This window comes from Micromys minutus (assembly GCF_963924665.1).
Source record: "Micromys minutus genome assembly, chromosome: 12".
In the NCBI taxonomy this organism is placed as follows: Eukaryota; Metazoa; Chordata; class Mammalia; order Rodentia; family Muridae; genus Micromys; species Micromys minutus.
The window spans coordinates 46,543,385-46,567,358 of NC_137981.1; the positions used below are offsets into that span (position 1 = coordinate 46,543,385).

The 23,974-nt window shown below is 43.7% G+C and overlaps 1 protein-coding gene across 1 annotated transcript in view; it reads right to left on the reverse strand.

The window, feature by feature from the left end:
- HTR2A (5-hydroxytryptamine receptor 2A) overlaps positions 1-19,051 on the reverse strand; it is a gene marked incomplete at both ends in the record, with an annotated part of 62,030 nt that extends 42,979 nt beyond the window's left edge. Inside the window, 2 exons of the mRNA XM_080925925.1 lie at positions 15,916-16,116; positions 18,640-19,051. Of these exons, the coding sequence (XP_080782051.1) occupies positions 15,916-16,116; positions 18,640-19,051 (613 nt within the window). The remainder of the gene's footprint in view (positions 1-15,915; positions 16,117-18,639) is intronic.
- Positions 19,052-23,974: the final 4,923 nt, after the last annotated feature.

Genomic DNA, 23,974 nt, shown 5'->3' on the forward strand with positions numbered 1-23,974 from the left:
GAGAATGAAGAGAAAAAGGTTGACTAACTACCTTGAAGCTCAGTAATGACTCAGTACCCATCTAAATGACTTAGTGGATTCCGGATAGATTCCCTCTTAGATTTGCACTGGTATTTTAAACTCTTAGTCTGCAGTTAGGTCTAATTGAGGTGGTGACACTGGAATTAAACCAGTGGCTTAGTTACAGATCTTAAAAATCTTAAAAATTTTCTCGTGAGAGCTCTCTAAATAGTCTCACTGGTAAGGCTTCAAGACTCAGTTTGTATAGCGAAGGCTAGGAGCTAGAAATGAGCCCAGGGCTTTGGTAGCAGAAGCTCAGGTCTCCCAAGTCTTAGTTCTCTACTCATCAGAGCAGTGTAACCTCTGGTTTGTTTGCAAATTCCTCATCACTGTTATAGACACAGGACCGGATAAATTCGGTGTTTGGAGACAACACTGAATGATACCAGCTTGTTGCTTTAAACCCATACTAAACTAACACGATTGGGCTGGGGAGTTAGCTCAATCAGCAAAGTCATCTGTGTGTAAGGACCTATGCTTGAACCTCATGTCTCTGTACAAGAGACAAAGTGCCTGTTTCTGGCAAATACCCACAGTTGTCCTCTGGCATCCACAAACACCTGAATACGTACATGCATCCCTATACATGATGCATAGATTAAATTAACCAAATTGGTTACCCATTGTGTCTTCGCATATTATAGGAGTGATTTTAACTTAGCCATTCTTCGACTTTGACATGAAAGAGAGGCTAAATTTGGTTCTGTAAATACAGCCTGGTTTGGATTTCTTATATCTGCCCCAGAAAAACATGTTCCTAACACATATATTATTTGGGTCAATCTTGACTCCAAACATACCACATGAAGCAGAAGGAAATCAATGGGAGGCACATCACCCCTGGGGCTGCTCTCCAGGTTCATTTGGAGCAGGAGGTTGGGGCAGAATAGAACCCCCTTGGCCCTTTAGGCTTTTCCTGGTCTAAGGCCACTGCTCTCCTGTTTCAGTTTGATGAGCCTGGGAGGCTGTTAAAGAATCAATTTTCTGCTCTGCATTCGACTATTTTGGAAAAGAAAAGAAACTCAAGAAAATCGTCTTGAAAATGGACTCTGAGCATCACTCATTCAATAGGGCTTTCCTATAACTCGGTGTATCCAACCAGGACCTAACCCCACTTGGAAACAATCATGTGCTTGTAAACTCTACGGTTAGATGTCCGAAGGCAAAGCTGCAGACTACTGAGAGGCTTTATCATCCTTCTGTGTGATCGTGATACCCAAGCACCTTTGAGCATGGTTCTGAAAATTGCCTGGATCCCTTGCCTCAGGTTCTATGCTCTTGGCCCAAAAATCCATTTATGAAGCTTGCTGACAGTCTTGGGCATGGAGACCTGACAGCTAAGATGTAACAGCAATGCTGAAAGGATTATCAAAATGTAGTTTCATTTGAGGCAAATGCCCTGTCAGACTTGTAGTGTTCTGAGCTGTTTCAGAACAGACCAGGGAATGTGTTTGACTTTGCCTTTTGTTTGTCTGTTACAGGTAGGAAGTAATTATTGATGGACAGGGTCATCTTTAAGACATTGTGGTGCCATTTATGATGAGAGGAGGTACATTTTAACCTTCTCATTAACTTGGGATGAGAGCCCCCCCTCCCCTAGCACAGACCAGATCAAAGGAAAGATGTGAAGAAATTTGTAAAACAGAAAGGCCAGTACCTCTGCTTGAGGAAATCCTGACAGACTTAATCACAGAACATCTGCAGCATTGACTAAGTGCTTCTTGTGTCAGTGAGAGAAGCCCAGTGAGATATACCCTTGTCACGACAGTAGTAAAGACCCATGAAGGGAAGATGCTTTCCTTCTAATCAAGAGACTTGGGTGAAGATCTTATAACCCAAAAGTCAGTCACCTGGCTAAGGGACACCCATTAGGAGTATGGATCTACCTTAAGACCATGCTGAAGAGAAATGAGGAATATTTATCTTCTTAATGAGGGAATGCAATTTTCCTTCCCAGAATTCCCACCTGCTAGTGCAGTTGCTATAGGGCTACTGTAAGTCTCTACCATGGCCTTTGGGCCCCAGAGTAACTTTGCTTTCCTTCCTACCTTCCTTTCTTTTCTCCCTTCGTGTGTTGCTCCCTCCTGCCTTTCCTGTTTCTACCCCCTCCCCCTTTCCTTCTTTCTGATGCTAGAGCCCAAGTATGCCTTTTCTGGTACCCGTGGCTTCCATTCTCTATCTCCGAACCTTCATGCCTAATTCAAAGTGCATGGCTTCCTTCCTTCTTCTTACCCATCTCAGTCTTCTGGACGCTGCTGAGATGAACACTTCACCTACTTCGGTTTTCCTCTTACACTGTAATAACATTGTTCTAAAGCTTTCTCTCGAGTCTGTTCTTAAATTATTTAATTAACAAGACTAAAAACTCCAGCAGAGGACCCTGGTTTCTACTAATATGTGGCAACTCTGACCAGAGCAGCCTCCCCATCCCCAATTTTCGATAACATCTCTTTTCCTGAGACCCTAAAGCTTTATTATGTTCTGTGGCATGGTTAAGTTGTCCGCTCTGCTGCTGGAGGTGCTTACATAACAAACACACACGGGCTGAACAGACAGCCTGTGAGTTTAGACAGAAGTATATACAGTGTGTGGCTCACGCAAAGCCTGCCTAAATCTCTAACCAAACGTTTGAGCCGTGCCTCTGAGTATAGTCTATCTTGGCCTCCTCCTCAGCTCCTATTGAAACAGATTCTCTGGGAATAACCTTTAAGAACATACACTTTCCAGTAACTACTATTTACTTTTCAAAAAAGTCATACTTTGAAGAGTTAACAGTTGTCACCCAAACGGTGCAGAAGTTCCTTGGGGGGCCGTCATTTTTTTTTTTTTTGCATCCATGTCCCCCTCAGACTCGCCTGGATTGTCAGCAAGAATTAGCATTTACGTGAGTCTCCCGTGGAGTCTCTTCCTGAAGATGGTTTATCCAAACTTAACAGAGAAAATGCTTAAAACAGGCCGATGAGGGAATACAGCTACATACTGACTGTGGAGAGGGCTGGAGGCAAGGAGCCAGGAAGGCTATCACTGGAATCTAAGTTCTCCATCCCCCTGATGCACATTCCCTGTGCACACCACCCCTGCAACTGCTCTCACTCTGACGAAACGGTCAGAGACACAACCTCATTAACAAACGAAGGCAGTTCTAGGTGGAGCTAATATGCTGTTCTGAGTGTGAGAGAGACCCTGTGAGGAGAGTGACAGCATGTGTCTCACAGCCTCGGCGCAAAGTCCTTGTGCTATATGATTTTTTTTCATTCTTGGCTTCGGTCTGCAGCCAGCTTTGCCAGAACCATCTCCAAGGAAACCAGCGTCAAATCTGTGAAAATACTGGAAAAGTCACTGTGGAGATGTTCATCCAGACTCATTTGCTGTGCTTTTCCAAGTAAGGTCCCATAGGCACCCAGGCAGGCAGAGGCAGACACTGGGCTGCTGAAATGACTTCCTTATCAGGGAAACACACAAGGGCCTCTGGGGAAACGTTCTCTTCCTTCTTTCTGCTCCCGGTTGGCCCTCTTTACTTTCTCTCCTTTCTTCCCTTACTTGTCATCATTCAGCAACGTAAATGTGGCCCCATTTGTGGTTAAATACATACGTGCATAGACCTCTCTTTCTTCCCATCTAGCTCAGACCTGTGACACATAGCTTTCAGGGAAACCAATTGGCAAAGCTACTACGATTGAGTGTATCCAGGAAACCTGTCTGTTAAACAGATAATGGCAGGAAGGAAAGTTTGCTGTCTTTGTCATGAACATCCAACACCTAACAGCACTGTGTGTGTATCTTCAGTGTGAAGGAAGGCAGGATAGAATGGTTGAGAGACTGGGGTAGAGATGCTTCAGGGAATTAGGGATAGCGGAGACTACAAAGGCTCTTTAGTGGAGCTATACTTGATAGTTACCTAGGTTACTGCCCTCTTGCAGTGGACTCAGTGGACCATTAAACAACAGCAACAAAGCATCTTTGGTTAACCGAAGAAACCTCCAACATCAAAGGCATCACGTGTGTATGTTCCTCAGGGGGCTGGGCAGGGATGTGGCCAGGTATGGAATACTATTGACCAGATGTAGAATTCACATCTAAGATAAAAGCACCAGGTATGAGGTTACCGTGCTTCCAGCACACCTGGCAACTGGAGATCCTCTCTTTTGATTTAAGAAGAGCTTGAGTATCTCTCTTCAGATGAAGCAAATTTTAGTAAGCCTGTTTACCAATGGCAGATGTATGAACTGACCAATTAGGGAGTAGATAGGAGGCAGTTCATTGACTCCTGTATCACACTGCCTATGATCAACCTGGTCATGTATTTAGCTTGGGAATGTACCCTGCTAAAGATGACCATCCACATGAATCTTTAGAGTGGCTGGTTTTAAAAAGGGTTGAAAAAGTTGCACAGTGAATCTGCTCCGCAGAAGGCAATGAAGAATAGAAGGTAATTCACATTTTAAAGAGACTCTAAGAATTGGGCTTGGGAGATGGCTCAGTGGGTAAAATCCTTGCCATATGACATGAGGGCTTGAGTTTGGATCCCCAGGATGCATACAGAGCTGGACATTGTGATCTTGTCTTTAAGCCCAGTGCTCTTAATTGAGAATGGGAGGTGGAGACGGAAGGTTCCCTATGAACAACAAGAGACCTGTCTCAAGCAATGTGGGAGGCAGGGACTGTTACTCAAGGTCCTCATATGACTACTTCATTGACTACTTATACATCACACACACACACACACACACACACACACACACACACACACACACACACACACAATTTGATAATACCAAGAGTGGCAAGCATGAATGTTTTGACCCTGAAAGTTGTCCAGGACATATTGTAATGGGTTAGACAACAAGTTTTTTTTTTTTTTTTTTTTTAACATTTCTATACCTCACCACAGCCAGATGTTAATAATAAATGAGAAAGGCAAATTGGAAAATCCACTTCCAAGATGCCACTTTTAAAATATGCCATTGTAATTTCTATTCCTTAGAGTAATGCGAGCAATAGAGGCCCTAGACCAGGGACCTCTAATGCCTCAGACCGTTGCCTCCTTATGAAGTACAATAAAGGTTTATCACAGGCCAGTGAAACGGTTCATCTGCTGTTTTCCTAGAACAGCCTGTCCAGAAGAATTCTGCAAGTTTTCTGATAAAAATATTTCGCTTTCTAGATGTCATCAGGCAGGAATTCGCAATGTGACTGGTATGAACCAGGGTTAATCCTGGAACTGGGTATAAAAATAGCAGATGGTTGGTGCCCGAGAAGGATAAGTCTGGCAAGTTGGGCTTGTGCGTGCCAGGGGAACAGTATTCTGGTTTTAGATAACTGGGTTTGTGTAACCAAGCACTGATACCCACGGCGGGGACTGTAGAACACTGGAGTTATGAAAGTCTTCTTCCAGGGTCTCCAAGAGAGTCCGTTGTTGTGTTTCATACTATATATTCTGATTATAGTTCTTCTTCCCCAACTCCTCTCAGACCCCTTTACCATCCTCTCAGACCCCTTTACCATCCAAATCCCACCTCCCTTTGTCTCTCTCATTACAAAACACACATATTTAATGTATATATATATATATATATATATATGTATGTATATATACAACACATTTGTACACCCAGAAATCCCATAAAAACACAAAACCAGAACCCATAGTATACAAGACTAGGAAGGTAAATATCAAATGCTCAGACAATGCATTATGAGACTAAAAACCTCCCCAAATACTAAGTCCATTTTGTACTGGGTGTGGGGCTTACCCTGAAATGTGGTTTGTATACCTCGAAAGACTCCTTTAGAGAAAACTGATTTTTCTTTTTTTGAGAATCTTTTTTTTTCTTTTTATATTTTATAGAGCTTTGCAAATTTATTTTATTTGGAATGAAATAAGCCTGTAACATTTTTTTCCACTGCCAATGATTATTTTTCTGTTGGTATTTTTCACTTATAAAGAGTATTTTATTCTTTTTCTAAAATATTAATTAGATTAATAGTAAGGCCTCACTTGCCCCATACATTATAATTTATTTATTTACTTTCCACTTAAAATTATTTTATTTATTTACATCTCAAATGTTGTCCTCCTTGTGGTCCCCCACTTCTCAGAGTTTTTCACCCCTTCCCAATCTCCTTAGCCTCTGAGAGGGTACCCCTCCCTTTCCCCCACATCCCCCTTCTCTGAAACATCCAATCTCTACAGAATTAGGTGAATCTTCCATCAATGTAATCCACTGTATAAACAAACTCAAAGAAAAAAAATCACATGATCATCTCATTATATGCCTGTTCTGGGGAGCCTCTGACCAAATCCAACACCCCTTTATGGAGAGATCATGGTACACATCTAAACGTAATGAAAGAAATACAAAGCAAGCCAACAGCCGACATTGAATTAAATGGAGAGAGACTTGAATTGATCCCACTAAAAGCAGAGATAAGACAAGGCTGCCCACTCTCTCCCCATCAATGTTTTGAGAACCTTAACTCTCTGAGGTGTCTTTCTCCCACAGCAATCTCTTCTAGAAAGTTTTCCCTCCCTCTTCCTTTCTTTTGCCAAGATGCAAGTTTAACCTTTCCTCCACCAGCCAGCTTTCCTGATCCCCAAACCCTGCCAGAGTTCCCTCTGTGTTGATCATAATGCAAATTCTACTTTTTGCTGCCCAGAGCTGTTTCTCCAGGTTTCTAATGTGTTTATATATTTACTTAATTTTTTAACTAAAAATTAAATGTGACAATTATGTGCACATGCAATATTTTGTGACCACACCCACTCCGTGGTCTTCTTGCTCTCCAGTCCCTACAGCTGATTGTTATTTTAAAACACTCTGTGAGCTTTTCCACAGGAAATCCTAGGGTGCTCATTTGCCCACTGTGGACTGTCACCCATTTGCGGTGATGTCTAATGTGACCTTTGAGAGGATTCCCCTGCTGGGAGGAAGGGTTCTATGGGGACGAAAGACACAAGAAGGTAAGTCTCAGGACTTTGAATTCAAAATAAGGAAATTTAATTGTTATTTGACATGCTAGTTTCCTTAGAATGTGACAGTCCCTGAATAAAGGAAAGACATATTGGAGGACTAAACTAGACATGGACTCTTTATGCCAACCACTGTGGGCAGTGGACAATCCCATAAGCAGAAGCCAGGTACTGAAATCCTGCCCGGGAGTCCCGCTAGATACAGATGCCAGCCTGATTGTCCATTTCTCTCTTTTCTGGCTCTCCCCTCACCTGTTTACCCAACTGACAAACCAAACCCCACATCATTTAGAGAGTACTTTGAGTCCAAATTGGGAAGTCCCACTTTAGAAAGGAACAATTCCCCAAAGGCTTTCTGAAGAAATTTCAGAGCCCTGAAAACTAAAGCTTACCAGCAAATGGGGAGCACAGCAGAGCAAAACCCACGGAGGGCACTTTCTTACAGCCTCTACTAATTAGGTGTTGTTAATAAGCACGCCAGTCTAATGCTAAGTAGGACAATAAAGCAAGTCCTTTCTTGCATAACCATTAGTCTTTATTACTTGAAGTATAGGGAAACATTTTAAAAATAGCTTTGAAACAGCTCATAGAAATACAATTTTTTTTAAAGGTGTCTGGATGTCAGACTGAAGAAATGGGTTTTCAGAGGAGTGCTTGGATAGCTATTTTTTTTTTTTTTTAATTATCATACAGGTTGGAAGTAAGATGAAGTATACTTTACTTTTGTTTGGATTGCTTTCCACTTCCTGTTCTCTGGAAACTCGTGACTTCGCAGGGAAATAGATTGTTATCACATAAACAGGAGAGGTGAAGAGATAGGGGGGCGTGGAAGAAGCAGAGTAGGGCAGCGCCTAATTTCTGGAGAGAAGAGAAGCTTAAAGAAGGCTTCTTAGAGGTGGATGATGAAAGGAAAAATTCTGTAAGCAAGGGGAGGGGGAGGCTCGGCAGGGAGACACATACTAGTTGCTGAGAACGGTGGGGCCTCCTTGCAGCTACCAAGTGAAGACGGGGCTAGGCTGTACTAGGACACACGTCTGCAGTCACAGCCTATGGAAGTCTGCTTGAGAAATGGGAACACACTATCCCCAGATGCCAGCTAAGCCAAGAAAACACTCTTTGTTCCTTAAATTGCTCTTGGTCATTGTCTTAGGAATTGTCAATGATGTTCATTTATCAGAAAGACCGTTCTGAAGGTATTTTCAGATCCAACTTCCTCATGAAGGGCAAAAGCATGCTGTTTTTTCTTTTTGAAATTGAAATTATTGACAGATGTAGAGATGCACAGAAGTCCGTATTTGTGGGGTGTCGTGGTATCTGAATGCATGTATGCATTGTGTGGCTAAGTAGGAAAAGATACTAAAAATCCCCTATGGATATAAGGATGAATTGAAACTGGTTAGCTGTGTTGTTCTCACCGTCTCTGTGTGTGCCTCCTGGGAGGTAAGGCCTTCTGAATTAAAGAGGCTTGTCTCAGGGACCAGAGCTCTGCAGACTGCAAGGAGTGCATCTGCTTGTCATCAAATGACCATGTGCAAGCTGATCTTTTCCCTCCCTGTCCCCTCCTTGTCTTGGCTAGTAACAGTCAGAAAATTAAATGACATTTGTGTCTTTTGCCATGGCATCAGCCAGTCGATCAAGGAAGGAGTTCACTCGATTTAGGCCTTAGAGCAGGGTCACAGTTCCCTCTGGCCATGGGAACTGGGTTTGAGAAGAACACTCTAATCCACAGACAGTCCCGGGATCATTCACTCAATTTCTCTTCTTCACTCAGAGAAGCTGGGACACAGAATTGATTTGAGATTTTGCTCACTCCCCTCAGACGGTGATTCAAGCTTAGACAAGCAAGTAAGAAAATGGCCATGCTGGTAACAGTAAGCAAGGGGAGAAAACACCAAGGGATGGGATTTTCCCAGTGCAAGGAACCCAAAAGGCTGTGTACATGGGCTTTGGAGACTGCCATTTGTGATATAAGCTCCAGAGATTGGCCAACATCTCCAGAAAGTTCTCCGATTCATCATGGAGTTGTGACATTTCATTCCCGGTTATCTCGGACACCTTGGAAGTACTGGTCATGGTGACTGCAACTGTATGGTGTGTCTGAAGGAGGAGATGGCAGCTCTGCCACCCTTTGGGATTTTGGTTTCTGTAAATGGGAAGTTCTTCCAGCGTCCCTCAGTTTCCTGTCTCCTGAGATCATGACTAACAGCATCAGTGTTCTTAACATCAGAATTGGTCCATAACAGGCAAGCTGCCACAGCCTGACGTCTGCATTTTAACCCCATAGCCACGTCTCCTCTGCTTGAATCTCCAGTGTCTGAACTCAGTGACCGTTAGAGCTTCAAACTGGTCTGAAACAGGAAATCGATCGGCACCTCAGCTGACCCTCTATTTTCACGATGTTTAAAAACTCGAGGTGCCGAACATTCATACAATTACTTTTATTTCTCTAGGAAAAAAAAAAAAATCTTGCCAAGTGGGTGTCTGCTTTTACTAGCTTTAGCTAGATTGTTCAAGAGCTAATTCTTTACAGCGTCACGCTGGGAATGAGGGTGTACACATGGTGCCACACTCAGCCTGGCCCGTGTGAGGGCGAGGGCGGGGCACCTTCAGTTGCGCTGGCTCGAGGGCTAGCTAGAGTGAAAAGCCACGCCACACTCCTGCCACATGGTCATGTCTCCATGACCCCTGAGCGATGTTCCCAGGCCCTCACTGTTTATTTCAAATTATATTTCTGAAAATTGCCCACTTATTTGGTTTATTTCTTTCCTTACTGGATTATTTGTCCTAAAAAAAAAAAAAAAAAAAAAAAAAGAAAGAAAGAAAAAGAAAAAAGCAAGCTGTGAGTGTATTTTGCCTCTTAAAAAGAACTTTTTTTTTTTTTTTTTTTTTGGGTCTGTGATTCTCATGAGTGTTTTTGAATTTGCTCACGATGATTTTAGCCATACCAAACATTTCCTACAGAATTCGCTATGCTTCGATTTATCTTTGCACTCTCTACACTTTGTGACCCGTGTTAAAAGTCCTGCCGCGCCACTAAATGAGCTAAAAATGCTGGGAACAAACAACAACAACAACATGACGAACTGGAGCCACAGAGCAGATGAAGGAAATTAAGAATCGTTATGTTCTTTAGAAAGGTTCGCATACTTATCTGGGCTGAAGTTTTAATCGGGAGAGGAATGAGAAGAAAAATCCAGGAGAAATTATAGTAAGTGGGAAGGGATAAAGGAAATGAGAAAAGCATTTGCAGTTCAATAAAAGGGGGAAGAGGGATAAAGGAGGACTGGAAAACATATAACATTCTGCCTCTGAGCTACAGACTGAATTATTATTAATTTACTTTTATTTCACAACACGTTCTCACTAAGTTGCCCAGGTGGGCCTTGAGTTTGTGCTCTTCTGACAACAGAGTCTTGAGCAGCTGGGACCACGGGGCTGAGGCACCAGGTCAGTTGGGTTCTATACCACACAAACACGTGCTTTGAGTAAATGTAAAGTAGCTCGATCTAGAGTTAAAGTGACAGCCAACAGAGAGCATGGCGTGGTGTGGCAATGCCAGGGGTGAGGACTGCAGACCCAGACCAAGGTGCAGAAGGGAAGAAAGTCGAACGTGGCAGTGGAACTGTTTGTACGTGGAAAGCACATGCTGAGTTCTTATTCACCCATGAGTACAAGCACAAAAGGACCACGGGGCAAACGGGGTTAGAATGTTCTCAAGCTTTGCATTTCCAGGAAGTGTAAAATCGTTTGTTTTAGGCTCTTAATGATTTAAAAAAAGAAAAAAAAAGCTTTTGCTCTTGCTAAGAGAGTAGAAAAGAATAGTTAATAAGCTTACAGAGAAGGTGCATGGCAGTTCTGACCATTCCAAGAGGAGAGCAGAAAAAGATCGGCTGACATCAACCTATAAGAACTAAACACTCCAATTGAGAGACAAAGATGGGGCTGGAGTGATGGCTCAGCTCTTATGAGCAATTGCTGGTCTTCCAGAGAACCCGGTTCCCAGCATCCATGTCACAACTGTCTGCAACTTCAGCTCCAGAGGATTTGACATCTCTAGTCTCCATAGGCACCTGTACTCACCTGCTTTTATCTACAAGCACACCACACCACACACACACACACACACACACACACACACACACACACACACAAACACAACACACATCACACACACAAACACAACACACACCACACACACAAACACATAAACACACACACAAACACAACACACACACTACAAACAAACACATAAACACACACATCACAAACACAAACACACACCACATACAACACACACAAACACATAAATACACACATACCACACACACAAACACCTAAACACACACCACATACAACACACACACACAAACACGTAAATATACACATACCACACACACAAACACCTAAACACAAACCACATACAACATACACACAAACACATAAATACACACAACACACACATACACACCACACACACAAACACAACACATACCATATACACACACACAACACACACCACACACACAAACACACCACACAAACACATAAACACATAACACACAAGCACAAACACATAAACACACACACCACATACAACACACACACAATACATACCACATACAAATACATCAACACACACACACACCACACACACATAAATAAAAATTGTTTAAAGGCAAAGATGTATTGCAGTTTTAGAAACTGTGCTTCCATCCCGGTAGTGCATTTAAAATACAAAGTCATACTTGAACACTAGGGTAGAGAACAGTATAGTCAGACAAATGATAATCAAGAGAAATCTGACATCAATATAGTACCTATAGAGTTGATTTTTAAGGCAAGAAGCATCTTTAGAAATGAAGTGAGGATTTGGTAACATTACAAATTAGTATGAAAGATAAAAAATAAAATTTGTGTATAGCTAATAACCCACAAAGGGGTACAAAGTGTAAATGAAGAATATATATATATATATATATATATATATATATATATATATATATATATATATATATATACATATACACATACATACACACACACACACACACACACACACACACACACATAAGCATCAGAGAGGTAGGACTAAGTTCTATACATACTCATTTTTTATGTAAAGAACTCATAGGAAAAATGGCAACCTCTGAACTTCACAGAAGGAAGCTAGGAAAAGCAACTGTACAAATACAAGTTTAGCGCTGCATCCATCAAGTTATCAAGAAAATGGAATTTATCAGTACGCTGGAGGAAAGTTCTACAATAGAGTCTGTAAATCTTTAACTGTTAACTGAGAGTGACATAGGCCATTTACAAATAGAGTTCTGTGCTATGCAGAAAAGAAACCTTCCCTTTTCCCCAAAGCATGGCTACGTTTTGAAAGCATAATAAGGACAAGGGTCTCACTCACATGTGGAATCTAACGAAGAGTGAATTTATAGAAACAGTAGGGCGACATTTACTGTTAACAGGGATTTCACGGTGAAAATCTGGGCTCCAGCAGCTTCAGCAATTAAACATGCCAATTAAAGGGAACTACAGAGATGCAGGGGAAGGGAACTTAGGGTGGATACCCTTCAAAGGACAACAGTGTCCAGTGACTCCCCAGTTCATCTTTGGATCCTGCCAGGAGCTTTAGATTTCAGTAGAGGGTAAAATGTAGCAGTGAACAGTCCTGGTCAAAGTATGGTACGAACACTCAGCACTGAGTATCGGTGTCCGGCTCTGGCCTGGCCTGCAAAGTGGCCTGATGACGTCAGACTAGTTGTGAGCTCTCTCCCAGAGTTGCAAGTTCTTTCCCTTTTGTCTTTTCCCTTCCCTCAGCCTGGGGCTCTGGGAAATGTTGATTCACTGGGTTTAATGTTTAAGCAATCTGTTAACCAGAAGTGAGGGTGAAACCATGTTCTTAGAACATTTCCTCTCTGGCAAGACCGGTTCTACAGCCAGAGACAGATGGAGGAAGTGGGAGCTAGATGGGTTAGTTCAGGGGACTTGGTGAATGATGTGGGGCCTGCACTTGCTAATTCCTGTAATTTTCCCCGAGTCCTGACAGTATAAGGCATCTTGGTGAGGAGATGAAGGAATTAACTAATTTGATTGTGGTATGTATTTTACAAAATATTTGTATGTTTAATCACCACAGTGTACATCTTGAAATCAGCTTCCTTTGTTGACTATGCATGATTAAAAAGAAAACAACACAACAAGAAACACTTGCAGTTGGACTAAGGATCCAAATATAAAGCCACATGCAGAACAAACTGAATCCTCAAACCCAGATAAAACAGGAGAACCAGGAACAGGAGGAGAAAAGTCAGAAAGAAGCGAGTGCTGAGCTTCTCCAGGAACCGGAGTAGAACTGACTTTTTCGTTTTAGCACTTCTTATCTGACTGTTTTTCAGAACACCACCTCACAGGCGGTTACAAGATTGGGTGATCTCTAGTTTTCTTAGATTCAAGTGTCTTATAAATACCACACTGGGAGAGGCGTTTGAACACACACTAGTCATCTGGTTTACTCTAGAATATCCACAGGACAGAGGGGTGATAATTTCTGAATGACACTTTTTTAACGATGTCCATTGGTCAGCATCCCTACAACCATTCCGACCTGTCTTCCTCCTGGGATGATGGCCAGAAAGAGCTGGGGCAGGCAGCCTTATTAGGTACTAGATAAAGCACAGACTTCAGAGCTGAATTGGCCTGAGATGACTCTTGGCTCCAAGTGCTGCTATCCTGTGTAAGGGACGTATCCACAAGGTGCTCTGTACATAGCTGGGTCTGTACAATGCTCAGACTCCCTAATTTTTGTTAATGGTATCATTATGAAGGTTGACAGACATGGGAGTTGTTTTGACCAAGGGTAAGATATATTGGACCCTGGGACTGGGGAGATGGCTCAGTGGGTACAGGTTCTTGCTGTACAATGTGAAGGCTAGCGTTAGGTTCACAGCACTCACATAAATGGTAGATGGGATACCTGTAACCCTAACTCTCAGAGACAGGATCCCTGGAGCAAAGTCACTGGCTAGACTGGTCAAATTGACAAGCTCTGGGTTCCGTGTGAGACCCTGCCTCATAAAGTCTACACAAACTAAAGAAGGTACTTGATGTCAACCTTTGGCCACCACATAGTGCACTCACACATGCACGCATGCACACGCGCACACACACACACACACACACACACACACACACACACACACACGAGAAAAGGTCACTTCGGTTTCTGCTTAGCTAATGGGACTATGTAGTGAAGGTTGTATACTTTGCTGCATGAATTGCACTTGACCCTTTCCTTCCTTCTCTGATATGGTCTCTTAACCATGGACCTCTGAGCAACCCACTGCCATTTAAACCCAAGGGTTCTCCAGAGTGGTCACAAGTACCTCGGATGGATACCTGCTGGCTGCTTTACCCTCCTGTTTCAGGTGGGGGCGAGTCCTGGGTTACACAGATTAATGCCATCAGCATTTTCTTGGAGCAGAAGCTGTCAGCTAAGGAAGGTGTGGTGCACTCGGCAGAAAGAGAAGGGCTCTATGCCAGAAGCCTATAGCACTAGTGAGTCAGACCTGTGGTCCAGGAAACCACAAGTCCTATTTCCCAAGGTTCCCCAACTTATCAAACAAACACAATGGTATTTTCTGTGCTGCTGACCTCTAGTGATAACATAAGGCTCAAGATGAAAACCAGATGAGCTTTTTCCAAAATGTGCAAAGATGCATAACTCATTGTTGGTACCGTCAGAGACGGAGAACTCTCACTGTGCTCACACTCGCTGCACACACTCCTTTTAGAACACTCCTTTCCTCCTCTAAAAAGTGAAGACGATGTCACATGAACTCCTGTTATTAGCAGGAAAGAAACCGGTGAGCACAAACCGCGCTTGCTGATAGGTATTTAAAAAATTGCTTTTCTTTGATCTGTTATGGGAGTGTTGCCCTGCCTGTATGTTTGCACATGTGTGTGTTCCCGATTCCCTAAGAGGTCAGAAGAGGGTGGTGAATCCCTTGGATGGTGAGCCACCATTGTAGGTGCTGGAAATCAAAACAGGTCCTCGTGCAAGGGCAGCAAGTGCTCTAACATTAAGCCATCTCTCCAACCCCATTGATAGCTATTTTAAATTGCAAAGGGGGTGAGCATCACAGAGCTCTGGAATATTAACCTACCATCAGATCCTGCAGCCTTTCCTGAAAGGACAGACCGTACCCAGGGGGCCTTAGCAAACACAGCCGTTCTCTCTGAGCAGCCTTGAGACTTTACAGCAGGTCTCAGGGAATCTTTGGTTACAAACTAAGTATTTTGAGGTGACAGGTGAAATTGACTTTGCTGCCCGAGAGCTGCCCCTTTAGATCCTCTTACAGTGACAGAAGATCAATATAGCAGGAGGGAGAGTGTGTGTAATCGGGCTTAACTGAAGTGGGTTGGAATCCTTTGGTGTGGATGTTACAGCAGGAAGGAAGGCCACAGAGGTACCAGGCAGCTGCAATCCCAGCCCTCAAGCCATTTCCCTCTGACTCTCAGCTTCTGCCCCTTTCTGGATCTTTTCCGAGGCCTACACTACCTGGGACAAGCGCCCCTATTCCTTACCAATCACAGTCCTGTAACAACAAAACGAAGGTTTCTGAGAGATTCAAGGCTCAGAGTATTGAGCTTGGGCGTACAAGAGAACACAGGTGTTCCTGCCTCACGCTCTGCTTGTGTGCTTTTCCTTGCCTGTGCAAAACAATCCCAACCGATGGGGTCATCCATTGACACCCGCAGAGTCTCCCTTCCTAAAACAAGTCCAATAATCACGGATATATACCTTGCAAACAACACAAAACAACAGACGCAGAGGGTCAGGTTTCAGCTCAACCTGGGAAAGGACAGACGGTCCAGCTTACCCACAGATATGGTCCACACAGCAATGATTTTCAGGAAGGCTTTGGTTCTGGAGTTGAAGCGGCTATGGTGGATGGGGTTCTGGATGGCGACATAGCGGTCCAGGGAAATGGCACAGAGGTGCATGATGGATGCCGTGGAGAAGAGCACGTCCAGGTAGATCCACACAGCACAGAGCTTGCTAGGCAAAGGCCACCGGTACCCTGTGGGGCAGAAGTTTAGCGTCAGTGAGTAGCTTCATGCTTTCTTCATGCAGCGTATATTCCAGGACAACTGTTTACAACTTGGGGATGGGATGTGGGTGACAGGCAAGGGAGCTACAAGAGACTTTCAATACATGAACAAACAGCACGTGTACACTGTGAGGGCACCAACTTGGGGGTTCAGATTTGAAGGTCTCCGGCCTGTGGAATTATATTGATAAAGGAGGAACTCACTTTTTCCTCTCGAATGAATCTTTTCCCCCTCTCCCTTGGCAAAGCCATTTTTACTTAACATGTCCAATCCAAAGTGATGTTCTGAGCCCCTTAATTGGTGTGCTAGTCACATACAGCCTTTATTTATCCACACGATTTTCTTCGGAGTTAAGGTCCTTGTAGCTAGTCCAATCTTAGTCACTCTTATACATGCCCTGGTCTCACACAGGCAGGCAGTTAGTGACTGCGTGACAAAATGGCTTCAAATCTCTTGAATATCTTTTCTTATGGTGCACAGTCCTTTAGTGTCTTATTACGCTCAGACTTGGGGCATGTGAGAAAAATCGAGGATGGCGAAGAATATCAAGTGCATCTGGCCTTCGAGCTTTGTATCAGGGCCGTGCTCAAACTCTAGGTGAGTTTTTGGGGTGGCTCCTTGAAATGGGGACCCACCCCTGGAGATTCTGATCCAGAAAGCCTGGAGCAGTCAGGAAAATGTGCCTTTTCCAAATAATAATAATAATAATAATAATAATAATAATAATAATAATAACTTAGAAATCAGACTGCTGGTCTGGTATTGGCACCCCCTCTCAGTGAGAAGCTACTTGGTGTAAAGGTGACTCTCCCCCTGCCCCCAACCCGGACATCTAGAGGTGAGGCCCTAATATCAAACAATTATAAAACTTCCCAGAGTCCAATGAGAGGATCAAACACTTGGATAAAACTGTCAATTTGTTCTGCTAACAGAAGGAACAATGACATTACATCTGCCTGCCAATGGAAAGAAAGATTAGAGATCAGGGCTTTCTTTAGGAAACCCCACCTCCACCCCCACAAGTCTTATTTCTACTTTGCTGCCTCCCTGGGTATTTAGAAAAGGAAAGGAGCTGGATCTAAGTCTAATCCCAAACTTTATGGTTATGGTCTGAGGAAAGAAACGTCTCCCCTCAAAGTTTCTTACTAAGGGGTTAGAAGAGAATACTTGTGCAAGACAGATTTGTGACTTGCGTGCTGGACCAAGTCAGCCTGGTCTAGTAGACTCCTGACAAGTGTAGGCTGCATACCCAGAAGTCGTCACTAGGGGGCAGCATTGTACCCTGAGCTGAGTCCAGGGACCTGCTGCACTTCCTATGTGGCCAGGGCTACCCCTGCTGCCCAGCAGGTCACTCTGCCTTCCAGCTGTGGTTTGGGTTCTTGCAGAGTCACCCCTCCCAGGCCATAGTAGGGTTTGCCTCTGAGGGTTGGCCCGGGTTTTAGGAAGTGAGAGCCTCTCTCCAGAGGCTGAGAAATGATAAGCAAATTTAATGGAATTATTTGGGTGTGTCATTTGAATGGTCAAGCCCGGGCAAATGGATGCTTGCTATTTCTGGCTTGTCTGCTTCTTCCTTGGAGCTTTTCAGGGCTGGATGGACATGTTCAGATTGTAGCCTCTAGAACTTGGCCAGAAAAATCCCCCTTTAAAGGTGCCCCTAAAACTGCCTGTAGCTCGGGTAAGTGCGGAGTGCATATGTGCCAGCAGTGCGAATACGCTTTCCTTCGCTCACTGATAGGAGGGACCTGGCTGTCTCAGTCACACTCTGAAAGACTGTATCACATTCTGCTTCCCCACGAAAACCTTCCCAGTGTTTGCTGATTTCCTGAGAAGTTCGGCACTTTTCAAACCGGGTCTAGAAGAAAGCAAGTCCAAGACTTCCGGTTCGTCCTCCGCCCTTCTCCAAAACCAGACAGGAGGAGTTTATGTGTATACATTTTTAAAGACTTGAGGGTGTAACTCAAAGGCTTTTTTCCATATTGTTGTCTCTGGGCTGGGGGGAGGCAGGGGGGCAATTAAAACCAGAGTAATTCGTTTATTCTAATGGAGACTCTGAATATTTTAACATTAAACCCACGCCAGCACTAATGCTCTCTCTGCAAATGTTCCAAGGTAATTGAGAAGGTTTTAACCACTCCATTAGAAGTGCTGAGAACTGGGTGAGAAAGATGAAATACTGTTCTGTCCTGAGTCTGGCATATGAAAGAAAAAAAAAATCACATGGACACAGAATCACAGTTAAATTATGCTCACGGAGTATTGGAATACGGATAAAATTTTCTCTACAAAGTGTATTCATTCTTAGGCATACAACTCACCAATGATCAGTACTAGGTTGTCTGATTTTTTTTTTCCCCTCTCTCTCTCAAGGAAAATAGAATTTGAATACTAAAGCAAAGCTTCCCAGCTATTTCTCTCCTGAGCCCCAGTCTTTCTGCTCACAGCATGCACAAGCTCACTACAGTGGGGACGGCTGACATGCTAACACCACTCACCATACAGGATGGTTAACATTGACACAGGCATGACCAGGAAACCCAACAGCATATCAGCTATGGCAAGGGACATCAGGAAATAGTTGGTGGCATTCTGCAGCTTTTTCTCTAGGGACACTGCCATGATGACCAGTATGTTTCCAGCAATGGTGAGAATGATCACGACGGTTGTCAGTAAAGCAGACCAGTTTTTTTCCTGGAGATGAAGAATGGAGAGGCATGTCGGTGGGAGGTACCCTTCGCAGGAGAGGTTGGTTCTGTTTACAGCATCAATTGTCCAGTTCGATGCATCCGAAGTGTTAGCATCTCTGGAGTTGAAGTCATTACGGTAGAGCCTCGAGTCATCACCTAATTGCATTAAGGAGTTTGGAATTGAGCTCAGAGAGATATTGTCTTCACAGAGAAGTTCCATGTCTAAGCCGGAAGTTGTAGCAGATGAAGTGTGGAGAGGCTAGCGAGTCATAGCCTGGGTTCACCATTCATCTTCAGGTCCTGGCGCTCGGACGTGCTGAAGCGGAGATCATGTGTGGCTCCTCTGGCTGCCTTCTCCTCTTCCATAGCAGGAGTTACCGAAGTGTGATGGCTCTTGGTTATGCCTCCCTTCACAGTGCTGGGCAGAGTCCCCGGCTGAGCTGTAAGTTCTCAGGACGCAGAGGCAAAAAAAAAAAAAAAAAAAAAAAAAAAAAAAAAAAAAATCACTTAAGTGGGGACACGGACAAACGTGTTCCTGGTTAAGGAAGAAAAGTTTTGTATCTGGTGAGAATCTTTCAGCTAATTCTCAGGTTGGATATGCTGCTCCCGAGAGTCCAGCCATCACAAAGTTAAAACAGCCTGAGATCCAAAACGAGGAGGGAGGGCTGTGTGCCCTCTATATTAATTAAGGAAGTCAATTAGAAACCTACGCAGTGTTAATGCCATCATCACTGGATATTTTGGGGTTAACCCTTCTTAGTCTCAGGCGGAATCTCTGCAGCGCTGGTCAGGAATTTCAGCTTGTATTTCAGGCTTAGTTAAGGAAAGGAAAACGTGTCCCGGAGAGCAGAGAACTTTCCACATCAGAAATTCTCACGGCAATGTTCGGCATCGCGGCCAAGTGTGACTTTAAGCAGAAAGAAAATCCCACAGCAGTAAAAGACAGCAGCCCAGGAACTTACATTCGCTGTCACCAGGGTCCGCTATCCTGTGACTTGCCTGTCGCATAGTGACTGAGCCAGTGTGGAATCCCCTCTCTTTGAGCTTCTAGCAGCATAAGATGATAGTAATTTGATTTCTGTTTCTGCTGACTTCAAAAACCGCATACCGGTTCCAGCACCGTTGAAGTCTGTGCTGGCTGCTTCTGCCACTGCTGAGCTTGGGTCCTCCCTCCCAGAGCCTGCCTGCTGCTCAGGAGAGCGAGCAAGCTAGCGCGCAGAGAGGATTCAGTCACCAGGGAGCCCCTCTCAAAGTCACACAAAAGAGCCGCAGGGAAAGTAGGAAACGCTGTCTGCATCTAAGTCTCCCAGGTTTCCAGTAGAATTAGCAGCTCCTGGTTGCCTCCTTTCTCAGACCTCCCTCTGTCACTGTGTCATAACCTGCTAGGTGGCGACAGCCAGGAAGGGCGGACCAAACCGCCCCTTCCACCGCACACCCCCCCCCCCATTCTTTCTGCTACAGGTTAATTGGGAACCTTTCCTTAAAAAAGAAAGCAAGAATGGAGAGAGCCTAGCATAGAGCAGGCAGGTGGCTACATGGCGGTCATATGGTCATATTTTAGGCAGAGGGGTGAAGAATGAGAAGATAAATAAGGCTAGAAAACGGCATGTCCTGGGATCTAGGAGCACCGAGCACCGCACCAGTGGTGATGGCTGACAGTGGAGACACGCGTTCGGAGGAGTCAGGAAGTCTGTGGCAATAACTGATAAACTATTGGAACAATTTTTAGTTAAGTGCATTAAAGCACGCGCGCACGCTAGCACGCACCCATACACACACACACACACACACACTCACACAGACACACTATTGTTATGATGCGTATACATCACACAACTAGTTTACTTTTCTTCATCTGAAAAAATGTCTCCCAGAAATAATAGAAAACTTCATGTTAGAAAGTGAAGGGTTCGGTTCTATTTTTATTTCTTCCAGAAGTGACCCCAATGATAAGTGACTCATATGGAAAAAAGAGGCTCTCTACCAAGTGGTCCTTAAAGGAAGATAGATGAACTCATGGCAGATTTTTAAAAAATGGGGTATTTCCTGGATACCAGGAGCGTTTGGGGGTTCTGTTCATCCCAGTGTTTTACACTCTCAGTTCAGCCCCTCCCATACCTTCAGCGTGTTACCAGTTCTCATGGCTGTGAGCTAAATGTCCAGTTGCCTTCTAGACCTTTCGTCTGTGACCCAGGAGACCTTCCATCCCGACCCTCCTCTTAGGGCCTATTGCCACAAGTCCTTCTGACTCATGGAGTCATCCCGTGGTCCACACGGCCCTTCATTCCTTCTCTCTGCCTCTGCCTCTAGGTTCTCAGCATTCCCTCCTGTCCCATGACAAGTTCTCGGCTTTCCTCTGCTCAGCCCACAGTGAGGAGCCCTTCTGCTCTTCCTGGACAGAGACGTTACTTCCCCGATGGCCTGGACCAGTAGGCTGCAGTCTTCTGAGTCCAATGCACCCCCCCTCTCTGTGTGTGTGTGTGTGTGTATGTGTGTGTGTGTGTATTTGTGTGTATACAGAGTAGGTGTGAGAGTCAGACTTCTTTGGTTCAGAACCCAGCTTTGTAACCCATACAATGTAACCCAGCTTCCCTTAGAGCCCAGTGGTCCCACCTTCCAGGGTGGTATTAGCTTTGTCCCTGGGTTACAGTGAGGTATCAAACGACATGCACACATATTCAGTCCATAAGATGATACACCGGCTATTTTATTCCTATTAGAATGATTACTGATTGAAGGAAACCTACATCACCACCCATTTGTCTACATTCCTTGTCTCTTCTCTGACGGATACAAACCTCTGCTCTTTGCCTGCTCATTCTCTGGGACCCCCATGGTCAGGCCTAGACCCTCACATGTTTCTGTGGCAGCCTGGCTACAGCCTGAATCTTCATGTTTCTGACATCTTTCATATTTGTGCTTGTAGTTCCTTGAGACTGGAGTCTTGACTGCTCTCGCTGCCTGTCTTTCTGTATTCCCCTCGTGAATTTCCAGAGTGCAGCTCCCAAGTTGAGAAGCCCAGGTTTGCCACCCATTACCTCTGCAACTTTGATTAAGCGCTTTAATCTCTACACTTGGTTTCCTCATCTGGAGGAAAAGGACTAGGACTAACCATGTACCTACTTCAGAGAGTTAGTCTCAGAGTCAAGTAAAGCTGTAGATTTGCTGGGCATATTATTAGGCCCCCATGTCTTAGGTTATTGAATTCTTTTTTCAGGGAGCTTGCTGGGTACTATCTTTCCCCAGTGGAGGCAAAGACTGCAGCATCCTCTGCAGTTTTTCATTTGGATGCTAATCGCATTGAGTTCAAGTAAAGGCGAGAGGTGCAAGAGGTGTGTGCATCTTGTTCATGGTTGGCTGCATGAATTTTCACTTAGATACACAGGAAATAAAAGTGTTAGCTAATGTCTCTAATGGTTTTTGAAGGTGGCACAGGCCTGTGATCTCAGTTATTTAGGGGTATTGGGAAGTAGGGTGGCAGGTTCAAGGCCAGTTTGGGCAAAACTAAAATATAAAAGAGGGTTGCTTGCCATTTTTGCAGTTTGATGGACAAAACAATATAGACATGATCTAAGTTGTTGGCTTAGATAATAGAATGTGAGTCAGATTGGGCAGGAAGATGCTTGTATTCTTACATGTTGTAGATAATAACAAGACTTTATTGTGACATTTTAATATATGTATATTGCAATATGCTTAGATAATATTCAATCCTACTGATTCTAAGTTAGACAGTTCTTGAATTTGCAGTGTGTTGGTGGCTGTGGTGAACACTGTAATGTGCTGTCCGGCACCCCCTGCTGGATTGTAGTGCTGAGTCTTGCTACTGAGGAAAGTATTAGCAGATAGCTCTCAACCATGAAAGTTACCCTCAGCCAAAGGGGCCCCTTGATGCGTGGCAATACGACATTTTTTTTTGCGGGGAGGGGACGGGGAAGTTCTGATATGATAATCTCTTTGCCTGAAGGCTGGATAGCTAGTTGTCAGTGGCTTCCTTAGAAGAGCTCCTTGCTATATATGCTGAGACATTTGTTGCATGAGTCATAAACATCTCTCCTGTAAGCCACCCCCTTCCTTATCCCCTGCAAGTTATGCCCCTTCCCTGTAAACTCTGCCCTCCCCTGTAAGCCCTGCCCACCTTCCCCTATAAGTCCCACCCTTTCTCACCTTCTGCTCCTCTACAGGAGTCCATCTCTGTGATTCCTCTCCAATAAACCCTTCCACACAAACCTGCCTGATTTGGCTTCCTGGGGAACTCAGCCTAAAACTTAACTTTCCCAACTCCCATTTCAATGTTTATTTATTTATTTTCCAGCCCTGGATGAGTCTGTCCTACAGAGAGCAGGAACAGAATGGTTGCTTAAGTTAGTGACTGCTTCTTTAGTATAAGCTTCCAGTTACCAGTGGATAATGGCTGCCTTATTATTTTTGGAAGAATTTAAGGTCAACAGCTCAAATCAATGTATTGTTTGAGGCAGAATTCTAAAATGATTGGGCCTTACATATGGGGTACCTTTTATAACTCATTTATTTTGAACAGGACAACAAAAAATGGTTGCTTAAAGTTGCTTTAAGAAATTTCTGATAAAGCACTGGAAACCCTTACTAAACTTCTTTTTTTCCATTCTATAGTCACTTGGTTCCTGAAATATTAATGTTTTATATATGTTAAAATATGTACAGAAAACGTTCTGTGAGTAAATAAATCTAGAACATATTGCATCTTTATAGCCTTCTCTTAAAAATACACTACGTGCATTAGCATTTTAAAGGCTGTGAGATTCTATAATAAGGAGATTTGCTTCTTTTTATCTCTTTTCTCCCTTTTTCCAAAACATTCACTGCAGGTCAATTTTATTTTCTTTCAAAGAATTGAGTTACACTTTGCATTCATCATAATATAAAGACCTTAAATATATAATTTAGTGAATTTTGAAAAATTTATACACACACACACAACCATCACCCAAATCAGAAAACCTACCATTTCCATATTTCCATTACTTTTGAAAGTTTCTTGATGCCCATTGTTGACCTCTACTTAAACCAGAGACATCTGGTTTCTTTTTACTCCATAGAATGTTTGTGAGTTCTATACAGTTTGCTACTGTAAAACTCTGTGTATGTGTATATGAGAGAAAGA